The sequence below is a fragment of the Natrix helvetica genome (assembly GCF_964273705.1).
Source record: "Natrix helvetica genome assembly, chromosome: 4".
Classification (NCBI taxonomy): Eukaryota; Metazoa; Chordata; class Lepidosauria; order Squamata; family Natricidae; genus Natrix; species Natrix helvetica.
Window position 1 is genome coordinate 166,944,296 of NC_138550.1, and position 16,366 is coordinate 166,960,661.

General features: G+C 46.2%; 1 protein-coding gene across 2 annotated transcripts in view; it reads right to left on the bottom strand.

The window, feature by feature from the left end:
* Positions 1 to 555: 555 nt before the first annotated feature.
* Positions 556 to 16,366, bottom strand: part of GPR20 (G protein-coupled receptor 20) — a 44,663-nt gene continuing 28,852 nt past the window's right edge. For both annotated transcript variants that reach the window (XM_081951104.1, XM_081951105.1), the window contains exons 2-3: positions 12,365 to 12,540; positions 556 to 2,552 (exon numbers count right to left, since the gene is read on the bottom strand). In XM_081951104.1, the coding sequence (XP_081807230.1) occupies positions 1,500 to 2,531 (1,032 nt within the window). In that variant the 5' untranslated portion in view covers positions 2,532 to 2,552; positions 12,365 to 12,540 and the 3' untranslated portion in view covers positions 556 to 1,499. The remainder of the gene's footprint in view (positions 2,553 to 12,364; positions 12,541 to 16,366) is intronic.

The window sequence follows — 16,366 nt, forward strand, 5'->3', positions numbered from 1 at the left end:
TACTCTAGTCTATTCTCTATTCTATTCTATTCTATTCCCTAGTCTAGTCTAGTCTAGTCTAGTCCCTATCCTATCCTATCCTATCCTATCCTATCCTATCCTATCCTAGTCTATTCTCTATTCTATTCTATTCTATGCTATTCTATTCTAGTCTAGTCTAGTCTAGTCTAGTCTAGTCTATTCCCTAGTCTAGTCTAGTCTCTATTCTATTCTATTCTTTTCTATTCTCTAGTCTAGTCTAGTCTATTTTCTATTCTATTCTATTCTATTCTATTCTATTCTATTCTATTCTATTCTATTCTATTCTATTCTATTCTATTCTACTCTACTCTACTCTACTCTACTCTACTCTACTCTACTCTACTCTACTCTACTCTACTCTACTCTACTCTAGATGCAAGTCAGGAAAGTTAAAAACAGATTTACTGAAAACTACCCTCCCTTTGTTGGCATTGTTTTTTTTTTAAAGCATTGAAACGGCCCGCTGGGATTTTACTTTCAGCTCCATGCAGCGTTTAATTTCAGACGTCCATCCCGGCTTCCTTTTTGCAGGAATCAAAAACATTCCTGAGAAATAAATTTCTCTCACAGCACAAAGTACAGTGTATCACAACTGCAGGTGTTACTTTTATTACTGTCATGCTTTTTGGCATTCAGTGGGGTTAGACCGTCAAGTCCTTTCAAATGACCGGTCCCATTTACCAGAGCGACGGTGGGCCTGAATTATTCTCATTTCAAAAGTCAAGCTTTGTTACGTCCCTTTTTTTTTTTGTCCAAAGTATAAGAACAATCACTATAAAATCCATTTTCTCCCTGGTCTTCCAGCAGATCATCATAAATAGACACAAGAGCACGTGAAGTATTAGTACCACTTTACAAAGCAAGAACGATTGCAGGAACTGGGCATGGCTACTCTAGTGAAAACAAGGTTTCATCATAGCAATATTCCAATACATGAGGGGCTGCCCTAAAGAAGAAGGGGTCAAACTGTTTTCCAAAGCACCAAAACGTAAGACGAGAAACGGTGGATGGACACTAATCAAGGAGAGAAGCAACCTAGAACCAAGGTGGAAATTTCCTAACCGTGAGAACAATCAACCCGTGGAAGGGCTTCCTTCAGAAGTGCCTCAACACAGCAGGCTTTCAAGAAGAGACTGGACAGCCACTTGTCTGACATAGGGTCTCCTGCTTGTGCAGGGGACTGGACTAGATGTCCTCCAAGGTCCCTCCCAACTCTTGTTATTCTATGCTAGCAAAATACGGCGCTGGGCACGTTCCTTTCTCTGTAAAATCCTGAATCGGGGAAACTCTTCAGTATCTGGAATGCCAAATGTAATCCAAGTAATTTCCCAGATGACAATGCCATCAATAAACTCGAGTGTGTCATTGGAGAGCTTGAAAAATTCTGCAACCCAGCTACGATGTTTAGGGGGGAGAAAAAAATGTTTTAGCCCAAAGGAAGAGCAGACATCCTCTCTGACCTCGTGGGCCACTCAAGTCTAGGAGTTTGCGGTGTTGTTGGGCAAAGACAACCCCATGGGGTTCCCGATCGCGTTGGCAAACGCCATGAGTGCGTTCGATCCGGATCCTTTGTTGACGCTGATAACTTCCCCGCTGGTTTGCTCAAGCTCCGACTTCCTGAAGATGCCTTTCATGGTGGACTGGAAGTTGTTGGTGACGAAGCAGTAGACAATGGGATCCATGCAACTGTTGAGGCTGCTCAAGGTGACCGTCACGTGGTAAACCACCAAGCTGAGGTCGTTGGACATGGCCGGGTTGATGGCAATGGCCAGCTGGCGCACGTGGAAGGGGGTGAAGCAGATCATGAAGATGATGAGGACCGTGATGAGGAGCTGGACGGCGCGCATCCGCCTCTCTCGACTCTGGTGCATGAGAGTGGGCTTGGAGAGCGCGCACATGATCCTGGTCGTGAAGAACGTGAGGACAATCAGGGGGAAGAAGTACTCGCAGACCATCAAGGGCAAAATCGTGGCAATGCAGCAGTGGGAGAACTTCATGGCCATGATGAGGATGGAGAAGGTGATGACGGTGGCGAACGTCCAGATGAAAGCACAGATGCCCTTGGCGTAGTTGGGGTTCCTCCACTTGCGCGAAGCTTCTACCTGGACAATAGCCAAGTACCGGTCAATGCAGATGCAAGTCAAGAAGAGGATGCTACAGTACATGTTGACAAAGTAGGTGAAAATGTGGACGAGGGCACAGGTGTAGCAGTCCTTGGCGCTGTAGTGGACAATGATCCGGACGGGCAAAGAGAAACCCACCAGCAGATCGGTGACAATAAGATTGATGGTGTAGATGACCGAGGTGGTTTTCGTTTTGGTGCGGAAGCAGAAGACATAGAGAGCTACAGAGTTCAACACCACGCCCATGAGGAAGATGATGGTATTGATCACTACCAGGACAATCCACAAGTTATGAAATCTCTCCGATAGCTCTCCATCCAGGTGGACAAACTTGTTGAACATATCACTGTTGTTGGAGGACGTCGTAGAGTTGATGGAAGGCTCCATGGCCAATGCTGCTAATGGTACCTACGAGACAACAAGCAAAGATAGAGGTTGACAGGCGGTTTTTACACTGCTCAGTAGTGTAATCTTGGTAAGATATCTCGAGGTCATGAATAACATGGAGGTTAATAACCCCAAGGAGGTTAGGACCCAAAGCTTCCTGTGTCTACCCTTATTTGCAAATATCTGTCAGGCCTGCAGGCATCTTTTCTTGTGGATCTCAGAACTGCCATACTTTCTATTCTTCTACTATGCATTTTCTATTGTGGGAAAATGGGAGTGGGGATTGTACGGAGTTAGATGAAATGTAGCCAAAACAAAATTCTTTCTAGAAAGCCAAGGTCATCCTTTGTCTCTGCACCTCTGCACCTGACCGGAACTGGATGGGTGGAAGCTGCCAGCATGGCAATGGAAGATTGGACTGTGTGATGGACTTGTGGGTGTGGGGGCAAGATCTTGAACAAGATCTTGATGGTGGACGACAGGAAGGCCTGGAGGAACCTTGTCCATGGGGTCGCGATGGGTCGGACACGACTTCGCAATTAACAACAACAACATAAATTGGAATTTCATAGAGGTGATTTTTTTTTAAAAGGGCTAAATGCCTTTTAAATGCCTAGCCTGTCTTCTCCATTGGAGAAGCCAAGCCAGGATAGTATTACCCCAAAATACCAGCCATTAAGTGAGAAAACCAACCGTTCTGCCTAAAACCGTAGTCTCTCTAATACCCAGGAGCCCTGGTGGTGCAGTGGTTAGAATGCAGTATTGGAGGCTGATTCTGCCGACTGCCAGCAGTTCGAATCTCACCAGACTCAAGGTTGACTCAGCCTTCCAGCCTTCCGAGGTCGGTAAAATGAGGACTCAGATTGTTGGGGGCAATAAGCTGACTCTGTAAACCGCCTAGAGAGGGCTGTGAAGCACTGTGAAGCGGTATATAAGTCTAAGGACTACGGCTAATGCTTTGAACAACCAAAGCGTGGAATACAGATAGCACAATGGGGAACTTAGTTAACAGATTTGTAGGAAGCCATCATTTAACTAGGTTCTCAGTCCTTCCAGTAGAGGTAGTCCTCGACCTAACGACCATTCCTTTGGAATGAAGTTGCAACGGCACTGAAAAAAGTGACTTATGACCGTTTTTCACACTTACGACTGCTGCAGCATCCCCACGGTCACCTGATCAAAATTGAGATGCCTAGCAACTGGCTCATACTTACGACGGTTGCAGGGCCCCAATGTCATGTGATTCCCTTTTGCGACTGTCCCACAAGTCAAGTCAGTGTGGAAGCCAGGTTCACTTAACAACCGTGTTACTAATTTAACCATGGCAGTGATTGACTTAACGGTGGCAAGGAAGGTTGCAAAAGGGGCAGCATTCGTTTAACAACGGACTCTCGCTCTAACAACGGAAAGTTCAGGCTCAGTCGAGGACCTCCTGTAAATCTTCTTCATCTTCAAATCAATATGTTTTGAAACTGCACTTGTCTTGTTTTACAGTAGAAGAGCCGAGCTTAGCTCTTTTTTTAAACAAAGCTCAAGTGATTTACAACCGTTGTTAAAAAGTAAGAAAAAAGCTGTGCACGAGCCCACTTTGAAAAGAAAAAATCACGCCAGAACTTTTGGACCTGCGAGGGGCTGTCACATATTGCCTAATATGGATTCGTGGCCTTTTTCCTGCAGCCCACTTGTAGTAAAGACAGCTTTTCAAGCTGTTGCAAAGGCCTTGCTAACCATTTTTGGCTGCAGAGGAGGAGAAAACCCCAGGCAGAGCGAATGGGGAAAGGAGGAGGGCAGCTGCTTTTATGCCTTGTGATTAACCTGGTTAAATGCACTAACCCCGTGATGGCAAACCTATGGCACGCATGCCACAGGTGCCACGTGGAACCTTCTCTGCGGGCAGGCAAGCCGTCGTCCCAGCTCAGCTCCACCAGCGCCACGCACACTGGCCAGCCGATTTTCGGGTCTCTGCTGTGCATGCGCGATGGGTGGGGTGCATGTAGGAGATGCGCATGCATGCGGAGTGGGGTGGGGGAGTCACACACTCATGCACAAGGGTAGGGGGAGCGTGGGGGGTACGGTGGCCCCCCTGTTTTTGGTCCCAGGAAGCTTCAGGGAGGCCTGCTAGGACCAAAATGGGGTGTGGGGGCAGGGTGTCGTGCTCGGCAGTGGTGGGTTTCAAAATTTTTTAGAACCTCTTCTGTAGGTGTGGCCTGCTTTGTGGGAGTGGCTTGCCAGCCATGTGACCGGGTGGGAGTAAAATGTGGTGAAACTCACTTAACAACGCTCTTGCTTAGCAACCAAAATGTTGGCTCAGGAACTCTGGCATTGAAGCACACAAGTCTTAAAGCTGTCAAGTTACAAGACCCTTGCACCCCTAACCCTTTAGAAAAAAACAACAACCCAGGGGTGTTTAAACCTGACAGCTTTAAGACTTGTGGACTTCAACTCCCAGAATTCCTTCTCCAGTCATGTTGGCTCAAGAACTCTGGCATTGAAGTGTGCAAGTCTCAAAGATGTCAAGTTACAAGACCCTTGCACCCCTAACCCTTTAGGAAAAAAAAAACCCCAAGGCTGTTCAAACTTGACAGCTTTAAGATTTGTGGACTTCAACTCCCAGAATTCCTTCTCTCACTCTTCATCTTCATGATGTGCAGACGGGCGGGGGGGAGGGAGCTGGAACGGGTTCTAAACGGCACTGTAGATTTGTGGAACCTCTTCTATAGAAGAGGTTAGAACTGGCAGGAACCCACCCCTGATGTGCGGGGCTGGTGGTGGAGCACGGGGGGGCATGGGAGCGTGGGGCATCTGTGCATGCGCAGGGGGCAGAACGCGTAGAGTGTGTGTCACATGCACATTGCATTATAGGTGTGGGCATGTGCTGTCACGCTTTCGGCACACAACTACTTTCAACACAAATTTGACAAAGCTGGATTTCCATAACACCCAAAGCTGAAATACTCCCCATCCAAGTTTATATGAATCAAATTTACCACGTCATGTGAATGCAGCGTAGGAACACATCCTCAGAACAAAAGGGGTGAAATTAAAGAATTTTTTACTTTCAGTAATATAATTCCAACACACATTTAATTCTGCAGTCTCAGCCTTCTGCATCTCTTGTGGCTCGAAACGAATCCTTTATTAGATATTTATTAGTCCTGCCCTGCTCTTAATAGCCGGATCTAATCTTCTGGTCTGTCCTGGTTTAATTTTGCAACATCTCGATGTTTAAATGTTCCTCGGGTAATTTGTCCCATTATTTATACACGAAGGGTTAAACGTTTTCCCTCCTTGCAGGAACCTCTTGGCCAGTTCTTGCTTAGCTGGGGCAGAGCTTGGCCAAATATGGTATTTTGCTTTGGGGCAACGCGTGAAGCTGCCGTCTGCTGTGGCCAGGAGGAACGGAAAGATCTGGCAGCATCAAGATTGAAGGGGGATATATCTGTGTGGAGATATTTAGAAACCTATATCTAGAAACCTATTTCTCACAGTTATGGTCTCAACAACTTTTTCTGACAGTCAAAACAATTAATCTATGGAACAACCTGCTTCCAGAAGTTGTGAATGCTCCAACACTGGAAGTTTTAAAGAAGAGATTGGACAGCCAATCTCTGCACTAGAAGACTTCCAAGACCTCTCTTCTCTTCTCTTCTCTTCTCTTCTCTTCTCTTCTCTTCTCTTCTCTTCTCTTCTCTTCTCTTCTCTTCTCTTCTCTTCTCCTCTTCTCCTATTCCATTCCATTCCATTCCATATCTCTTCTCTTCTCTTCTCTCCTCCTCTCTTCTCCTATTCCATTCCATTCCATATCTCTTCTCTTCTCTTCTCCTCCCCCATTCCATTCCATATTTTCTCTTCTCTTTTCTTCTCCTCTCCCATTTCATTCCATATTTTCTCTTCTCTTCTCTTCTCTTCTCTTCTCTTCTCTTCTCTTCTCTTCTCTTCTCTTCTCTTCTCTTCTCTTCTCTTCTCTTCCCTTCTCTATTCTATTCTATTCTATTCTATTCTATTCTATTCTATTCTATTCTATTCTATTCTATTCTATTCTATTCTATTCTATTCTATTCTATTCTCTTACCAAGACATGATATCCAGTGTTCTCAGGTGTTGTGGGATGTCCACATGTTCTGAGGGCTTCCTTGATGTGTTTTCGTTCTTTTTCTTTCCCATCTTTGCTGGTAGGCAGTCCTTCAGCTCAGTGGAGTACGGTTTTGAGATGACTCCCATTTTGTGCTCCAGTGGGTGGTGGGAATCAAAATATAAATATTGGTCTGTGTGAGTGGGTGTTCTGTAAGCTTCAACGTTAAGGCTTCGGTCTGGATGTGTACTTAACAGCCTCACAACTTCCCTTGGCTGGCAGTTTTCTCAGTTCATTGGAAGAGCTGTGAACTTTCCCAGTAGCAACATACGAAAAGCACTCTGGAATGGCGTTTCTCAGCAAGGTTAAAAGGGGACATTGAATTCTGAAAACATCTACTTGTTTAAAGTGGGCCACTGGAGAAATGAAAACAAAACTTCTGCAGTATTTGGAGATCGGGAGGTCCTGCGGAAAACTATGAACATCATTTAACTATTTGGTAATTATTTGGTAATCATCATCACAGCTTGCCTTCAGAAGTTGTAGATACTTCGTCACCAGAGGTTTTCAAGGGTAAGACTGAACAATCACCTACCTGAAAGGCAGTGATGGCAAACCTTTTCAGCACTGAGTGCCCAAACTGGAACGCTTGTGCATAAGCGTGCATTTACATGCCCCAGACGACTGGAAATCCAAAGACCAGCTGGCCAGCCACACATGCCTGTTTTTGGCCATTTCAGGCTGTTTTTAGGGGCATTTTCAGGCTGTTTTAGGGCCATTTTCAGGCTGTTTTTCAGGCCATTTTCAGGCTGTTTTTATGATCGTTTTCAGGCTGTTTTAGAGCCATTATCAGGCTGTTTTTAAGGGCCATTTTCAGGCTGTTTTTATGACCATTTTCAGGCTGTTTTTCAGGCCATTTTCAGGCTGTTTTTATGACCGTTTTCAGGCTGTTTTAGAGCCATTATCAGGCTATTTTTAGGGCCATTATCAGGCTGTTTTTATGACCATTTTCAGGCTGTTTTTCAGGCCATTTCAGGCTGTTTCTCTGGCCATTTCAGGCTGTTTTAAGGGCCATTTTCAGGCTGTTTTCAGGCAAAATGCAACTTAAAAATAGCCCAGAAATGGCCCAGAAAGCAGCCCGGAAAATGATCTGAAAACGGCCCCAAACCGACCTATTTTATGGGCATTTTTAGACCATTTTTCTGGTGCTCTGGTGCCTGTGAAGACCAGCTGGTGACAGCATATGTGCCCACAGAGAGGGCTCTGCATGCCAACTGTGGCACACATGCCATAGGTTCGCTATCACGGGTGTAGGGTCTCCTACTTGAGCAGGGGGATGGACTAGAAGACCTAGATGAGTGGCTGCCACTAAGAAGGGGGGGGGGGTCAACCCAGTGGTGGGATTCAGCCAGTACACACCACTTTGGGAGAACCGGTTGTTAAGTTTCTGAGCAGTTTGGTGAACTGGTTGTTGGAAGGAATCATTAGGGCAGAGAACCAGTTGTTAAATTATTTGACTCCCGCCACTGGGCCAGCTGATTCTCTAAAGTACCACAGGGCAGGACAAGAACCAATGGGTGGAAACTAATCAAGATGAGAAGCAACCTGGAATTGATGAGAAACTTCCTAACAGGGAGGACAATTAACCAGTGGAACAGCTTGACCCCAGATGTTGTGGGTGCTTCATCGCTGGAGGTTTTTAAGAAGAGATGGGACAGTCTGAAATGATATAGGGTCTTCTGCTTGAGCAGGGGGCTGGACTAGAAGACCTCCAAGGTCCCTTCCGGCTCTATTCTAATTGATTGAGGGTTTTTTTTTTTTGTGATTCTTCAGTCAGAATACAGGTAGTCCTCAACTTATGACAATAATTGAGCCCAAAATGTCTCTTGCTAAGCAAGACCGATGTCAATTAATTGTGCTCCATATTGCAACCTTTCTTGCCACGGTTGTTAAGTGAATCCCTGCAGTCGTTAATAACGCTGTTCTTAAACAAAACTGGCTTCCCCATGGAATTTGTTCGTCAGACGGTCGCAAAAGGAGATCGCATGACCCTGGGACTCTGCAACCGTCATAAGTATGAGCCAGTTGCCAAGCAGCTGAATTTTGCTCATGCGACCATGGGGAGGCTGCAACCTGTGAAAAGCATTAAGTCACTTTGTTAGAGCTGTTTCAACTTCAAACGCTCCCTAAACAAACTGTTGCAACTCGAGGACTATCTATATCTCAGAGCTCATGGTCCAAAAATGAGCCTTGGATTCAAAATGTCCATACAAACAGAAGCTTTGGGCGCCACGATGTAGAAAAGATGCTGAGACTCTAGAAAGAGCGCAGAGAAGAGCAACAAAGAGGATTAGGGGACTGGAGACTAAAACATATGAAGAACGGTTGCAGGAACTGGGTATGTTTAGCTTAAGAGAAAGAAGGACTAGGGGAGACATGATAGCAGTGTTCCAATATCTCAGGGGCTGCCACAAAGAAGAGGGAGTCAAACTATTCTCCAAGGCACCTGAGGGTAGAACAAGAAGCAATGGGTGGAAACTAATCAAGGAGAGAAGCAACTTAGAACTGAGGAGAAACTTCCTGACAGTTAGAACAATTAATCAGTGGAACAGAAGTTGCCTCCAGAAGTTGTGAATGCCCCAACACTGGAAGTCTTTAAGTAGATGTTGGATAGCCATTTGTCTGAAACGGTATAGGGTTTCCTGCTTAGGCAGGCGGTTGGACTAGAAGACCTCCAAGGTCCCTTCCAACTCTGCTATAGTATCGTATTGTATTATTGTTGGGGGAAAGAGGCTGACTCTGTAAACTGCTTAGAGAGGGCTGTAGAAGCACTATGAAGCAGTCTATAAGTCTACGTCATGGGTGTCAAACTCAAGGCCCGTGGGCTGGGTCGGATCCTGCCCGCAAGGCTGTCTTAGTCTACCCAATGTGAAGAGGAAAGATCAGGCCAGTGTGAGTTTGGCCCGGTCTACCCAATGCGAAGAGGAAACATGCCAGCAGTTTTGGGAGTGGTGTCAAGTTGGCAACGCCCACCCTGTTGACCACACCCACCCAGTTGGCCACACCCACCCAGTCACCATGCCTGCCTAGCCCCTCAAGGTCTCTTGTGGCCCGCCAGTGGCCAGTAGAGCTGGCAGCAAATTCAGACAGTGAGGAGGTTGGGGAAGAACATGGGCCAGTCCTGGAGTCTGGGAAAGGCTCTGATGAGGGCTCTGTGTCGGGGGCAGAGAGGGGGCCAGGGCCATCTGACAGTTATCAGCTTCCTTCGGAGTCAGACATCAGAGAGGCAGATGAACAGCTGGAGCCTGTTCCCAGTGTGCGCATGCACAGAGTTGCCAGCCAAAGAAACAGCTAAAGAACAAGGGTCGACTTGGGAGTGAGGCCACAGGTGGACGATGAATGGCCCCTCCCAGAGGAAAGAAAAGAGGAGCGAAAGGGGAGTGGAGTTTGCAGGAGGCAATTAGTTCGCTTAATTGGTTCGTGACTCTCCGAGGCTCCTTGCCACGTTTTGCAGATATCGGCCTGGCTGCTCTCCAAGCCAGAGAAGGTCTGTGACTGTAAATCCTCCCTTGAAGGACTTTGCTGGATGTGAGTGAGCAGAATTCACAGTAAATTAATAAAAGGTTTTTTTCGTTGGGACAAGGAGTTTGCTTCAGGCTCTTGGGAAGCCTCGGTCAGAACAAGGTCAACCTGATGCAGCCCAGAATGAAATTGAGTTCACTGGAGGAAAAGCTTCTGATACGACGAAGCCAATTTGGCTCAGTGCGCCGGTATTTATCTGAGTGCACATTACAAAACTTATAAATACATTTTATTAGGGTTAGACTCAGACAGCTCAAGTTGTCTTGCACTGTGCTTGTAAATCCTTCACAGCCCTCAAAGTCGTTGTAATGAATGCTTATTTAAATTAAAAGTTCAGTCTTGGCAGAGGACACTCGAGATAGGTGTCCAGCAGGATGTTGATGATGATGATAACTATTCAATCCTGTCCAAGTCTTGGAGATTCTGTGGGGGTCAAGAGTGAATCATTGGCAGCTACTTTCCTCTTCGCTTCAACGTATCCTTAGAGTAAGGATACTGTAAGTAAGAGGGGAGGTGTTGATTACGAACGGGTGAGTTTGGCCAAACGAAACTTCTCCAGTTCCACTGAAGCTCGCGAGAGTCTGGAAACTTTTCAAGGACGTCTTAACAGGTGTGAAGAAGAAGGCAGATGGTTCCCACAACAAAGAGAACTTGTTGACGTGATGTATGTGGAAGCCTGGGGCTTTGGCCTTGGAAAACCACTGTTTAATACTGTGAACCCACCCCTGCTTCCAACTCTTGTTATTCTAAGTCAACCTTGAACCAGTCAGGATTGAACTCCTGGCAGTGGGCAGAGTTAGCCTGCAATACTGCATCCTAATCACTATGCCACCAGGGCTCTGCAGGCCAAGGTGGTTGGATTGAATGACATTTCCCACGAGGATAACGACATTCCACTGTGATATCAACAGCGATAAATGCAGATCTCTTTCTCACCTGCTCTGTCCTGACACCTGATATTCACTGAAGGGTCTGTGCAAATAACCCTGGGAGACAGGAAAGGAGACTCCGCCTCTCCCGCAAAGTGATTCTCATAGGCCAGCGATGGCGAACCTTTTTTGGCTCACATGCCATAAGTGGGGGGAGCGCAGGGGGGTCGTGTGCAGACGTGCTGCACCCATAATGCAATGCGCGACCCCCCCCAGTGCGCATGGGTGCACTACAGGCGCGACCCCCATTTTTACATGCTTTTTTCGCCATCCCTAGGCTCTAGAGACTTTATGGGAGCCTGGGGAGGGTGAAAAGAGCCTCCTCCCCCCGGAGGCCCTCCGGAGGCTTCAGGGACCGTCTGGAGGCTTCCCTGAAGCCTTCGGAGCACTCAAAACGACCCTCCGAGTCGTTGTCACTGACAAACTTGTCATAGGCTGTTACACATGATCCTAAAACTGTGATGGCGAACCTATGGCACACATAGAGTTGATAAGAGGCAGCAGGCAAATTCTGTGTAATACTTTAAAAAAAAGTTTTCAATAGAAGTTTTAGTTTTAAGTTAAGAGACATTTAAGCGTGTGTGTGAGAGAGAGAGGGAGAGGGAGAGGGAGGGAGGGAGGGAGAGGGGGGGTTAGGTGGGTTCCTACCGGTTCAGACCGGTTCAGCCGAATAGGTAGAAACCTGGCAGCCTGGGTCGCTGGAACTGATAGCGACCCAGGCCTGCCATGCCCCTGAATCAGTTCTCCTATGGTGGCACCATCTTGTCTCAGAGTAGAGATCCAGATAGATTTGAGATAAAATTTTGAAATTGACTGTGGGAATCCTTCCCATGGGAAAATGCTGTTGTTTGGATTTTTTGACAGAAAATAAGATAAGACGGGAATTTGAATTGGACACTAGAGGGAGCCAGAGCAACTAAAGATGACAATTAAAGGAGAAACGGCCCACTCTAGCCCTCCCTCCCAATGGATGTATATTTTTAACTCCTACAAACATTTTCCACGCTCCCCCTTCTGCACAACATTAAACTAGGCATACAACATGCAAACAGCTTTCGGCTGAGTCCTTAAGGAGATCCAGAGTCCCAGCTGGAGAAAAACAAAACCAACCCCCCCCCCCAAAAGCCACAAAAATGCATCTTGACACCTTCTGCGAAATAAAAGGCATTCAGTCCAAAGGCGCTTTGTTGTCACACGGATTGTAAACATCCTCTTGTCAAGCTAAGCTCTGGGACAGCTGTAATACTTACATAAAACTGCTGAAGTGCCTAATAAGGGTGAAACGACACCAGGAAAGATCTACGATCCCAAACGCACGTGTGCAAATTCAAACAAGATTTCGGAGAGCTGGCAGCGGTGCAGAAAAAACAAAAAGCACGACACCTAAACGATCGAGGATTTCTTGCAAAGGAAACTTGCTGCTGTCCTGCAAACAAAGAGATGTCACTGAGAAAATTGAAAAACAGTTTTACAATACAATACAATACAATAGCAGAGTTGGAAGGGACCTTGGAGGTCTTCTAGTCCAACCCCCTGCCTAGGCAGGAGACCTTACACCACTTCAGACAAAGGGTTATCCAACATCTTCTTAAAAACGTCCATTGTTGGAGCATTCAGAACTTCTGGAGGCAAGCTGTTCCAGTGATTAATTGTTCTAACTGTCAGGAAGTTTCTCCTCAGTTCTAAGTTGCTTCTCTCCTTGATTAGTTTCCACCCATTGCTTCTTGTTCTACCCTCAGGTGCCTTTTGAAATGCATGTAGCAGTGATGGCTAAACTTTTTGTCATTGTGTGCCGAAAGCATGCACACCCAAAATGCAATGTGCACCCCCCCATGCAAAACCTTGGCTTAAGTCTGAAATAAGAAGAAAGCATATGAGAAAGACCCAGCTGACACCTTCCTATTTCATATGTGTATAAGGGGGATGGGGATTAAATATAAAATGATTGAGAAAATTTTTACGGGCTGAAAAACTACAGGAACATTCCCTCTGGAATGAGCTGCCCCCGGAGCTTCGCATAATCCCTGATCTCCGGTCCTTCCGACACGCCCTAAAAAGTTGGCTTTTCCAGCAAGCCGGCCTGGCCTGTTAATTTTAACTCATTTTTTAAATGTATTGTCCTATAAATTCGGTTTGGTTGTTTTTGGATATGTATTTAATTTCTTTTTAACTTTTGGGATGTGTGTTTTTTAATATTGTACGCCACCCTGAGTCCTTTGGGAGAAGGGCGGCATATAAATCCAATAAAAACAAAACAAAACAAACATCACAAAAGAATTAGCGAAAAGAAAAAAAGAAAGGGAAAAAGCAAAGAAGAAGTAAAAAGCAGTAAAAGTTAAGAGGAAAAAGAAAAACTATCCAAAGAAGCAACTTCCGATATTCTTTGCAGCACTTACGAACATAATTATTATCATTTCCGCCCTCCTGAATTATGTACCATGTTTCCTTCTTCCCACAAACAGCTTTTTTTTAAAAATCAGGAAGTCTTCCAGTCCTCAATTCATTTTTGTCCATTGTCTGAAAAAGCTCATAAAAAATAATTTTTGCAGTCTGTTGGATGGCTCTTCAGAAAGATTTCTAGGTCTGGCTGGGGAATTCTGGGAGCTGAAGTCCATGAGTCTTAAACTTGTCAAGTTTAGAAACTGGGGGTCCAGTGGTGAAATCTAATTTTTTTACTACCAGTTCTGTGGGTGTGGCTTGGTGTGGGTCATGTGACTGGGTGGGCGTGGCAATGTAGTCATGTAACTGGAGGATCAAAAGACAGCAACTCACTTTAACAATGTCCTGCTGGAGCAGGGGTGGACTAGATGACCTCCAGGTCCCTTTCAGCCCTGGATTATCCTCTGAAGCTGCGTCTATTCCTAGGTTTGTAGTCCTTCCTCCCTCTCCTTTTCCCCTTCCTCCCACTCTTTCTTTTTCTTTCTTTCTCCTCCCTCCCTCCTTCCTTCCTTCCTTCCTTCCTTCCTTCCTTCCTTCCTTCCTTCCTTCCTTCCTTTCTTTCTTTCTTTCTTTCTTTCTTTCTTTCTTTCTTTCTTTCTTTCTTTCTCAGCAACCCCCACCCCCCATTTTTAGCCCAGCAGGCTTCAAGGAAGGAAGGAAGGAAGGAAAGAAGGAAGGAAGGAAGGAAGGAAGGAAGGCAGAAAGGCTTCAAGGAAGGCAGAAAGGCTTCAAGGAAGGCTGCTGGGAGCAAAAAGGACATCTCCACTCCCGCATTTCCGGAGAACCTGTAGTAAAAAAAAATGCTTAAAGAGTAAAAAGAAAAAAGTTCTGAAGATCAGCCGTGTGACGTGCGATCATCAGAATTTTTTTTTAAAAAACTTTTTTAGTATTTTTTACTACCGCTTCTGCGAACCAGTAGCATTTTTTACTACCGGTTCAGGGCAAACCGGCCCGAACTGGTAGCATTTCACCCCTGTCCTGGTCTTACATCATCATTTAGTCATCCTTGAGAGTGGTTTGAAGACTTTAAAACAGCATTGTTCCAACCTTGGCAAGTTTAAGATGTGTGGACTTCAACTTGGTGGTGGAATTCTGAAGTCCACATGCCTTGACGTTGTCAAGTTTGAGACCCAGAAGATGTCCTTCACGAGACCCCTGCCTGGGTGGGGACTTGCAGGTGTATGTCCTCCAGCGAAATCCGAGAATCTAACCCAGATGTTTGGGGCCATAGAATTCACATTGTATCCTGAATTGACCATGCTAGGAGCTGATAGATCTTTCAAACATCTGGAAGTCCTTAAGTTGTTTTGTAGGGCAGGATTGGGACCCTGCATGTATTGTCCTTTAAATTAGTTAAACGGAGATATTCTCCCCTTTTTAAAAAAAAATTTTTAAAAATTGTGTCCCATTCTCGGAGATTATCTGGACACATCCCTGCAATTTTCTTGACAAGGTTTTTCAGAAGTGGTTTGCCATTGCCTCCTTCCTAGGGGTGAGAGAAGGCCACATGCCTAAGGCAGGGCTAGAACTCACAGTCTCCTGGTGATTGGCCCATAGTCACCCAGCTAGCTTTCATGCCTAAGGCAGGACTAGAACTCACCATCTCCTGGTGATTGGCCCATAGTCACCCAGCTAGCTTTCATGCCTAAGGCAGGACTAGAACTCACCATCTCCTGGTGATTGGCCCATAGTCACCCAGCCAGCTTTCATGCCTAAGGCAGGACTAGAACTCACCATCTCCTGGTGATTGGCCCATAGTCACCCAGCTAGCTTTCATGCCTAAGGCAGGACTAGAACTCACCATCTCCTGGTGATTGGCCCATAGTCACCCAGCCAGCTTTCATGCCTAAGGCAGGACTAGAACTCACCATCTCCTGGTGATTGGCCCATAGTCACCCAGCCAGCTTTCATGCCTAAGGCAGGACTAGAACTCACCATCTCCTGGTGATTGGCCCATAGTCACCCAGCTAGCTTTCATGCCTAAGGCAGGACTAGAACTCACCATCTCCTGGTGATTGGCCCATAGTCACCCAGCTAGCTTTCATGCCTAAGGCAGGACTAGAACTCACCATCTCCTGGTGATTGGCCCATAGTCACCCAGCTAGCTTTCATGCCTAAGGCAGGACTAGAACTCACCATCTCCTGGTGATTGGCCCATAGTCACCCAGCTAGCTTTCATGCCTAAGGCAGGACAGAACTCACCATCTCCTGGTAATTGGCCCAAAGTCACCCAGCTAGCTTTCATGCCTAAGGCAGAACTAGAACTCACCATCTCCTGGTAATTGGCCCATAGTCACCCAGCTAGCTTTCATGCCTAAGGCAGAACTAGAACTCACCATCTCCTGGTAATTGGCCCATAGTCACCCAGCTAGCTTTCATGCCTAAGGCAGGACTAGAACTCACCATCTCCTGGTGATTGGCCCATAGTCACCCAGCTAGCTTTCATGCCTAAGGCAGAACTAGAACTCACCATCTCCTGGTAATTGGCCCATAGTCACCCAGCTAGCTTTCATGCCTAAGGCAGAACTAGAACTCACCATCTCCTGGTGATTGGCCCATAGTCACCCAGCTAGCTTTCATGCCTAAGGCAGGACTAGAACTCACCATCTCCTGGTGATTGGCCCATAGTCACCCAGCCAGCTTTCATGCCTAAGGCAGGACTAGAACTCACCATCTCCTGGTGATTGGCCCATAGTCACCCAGCCAGCTTTCATGCCTAAGGCAGGACTAGAATTCACAGTCTCCTGTCCCAAAGGTGCTTTTTCAAGAGGCAACTGGCCTTCCTTTGTTTTTCCTTGAAGACGTTTCACTTC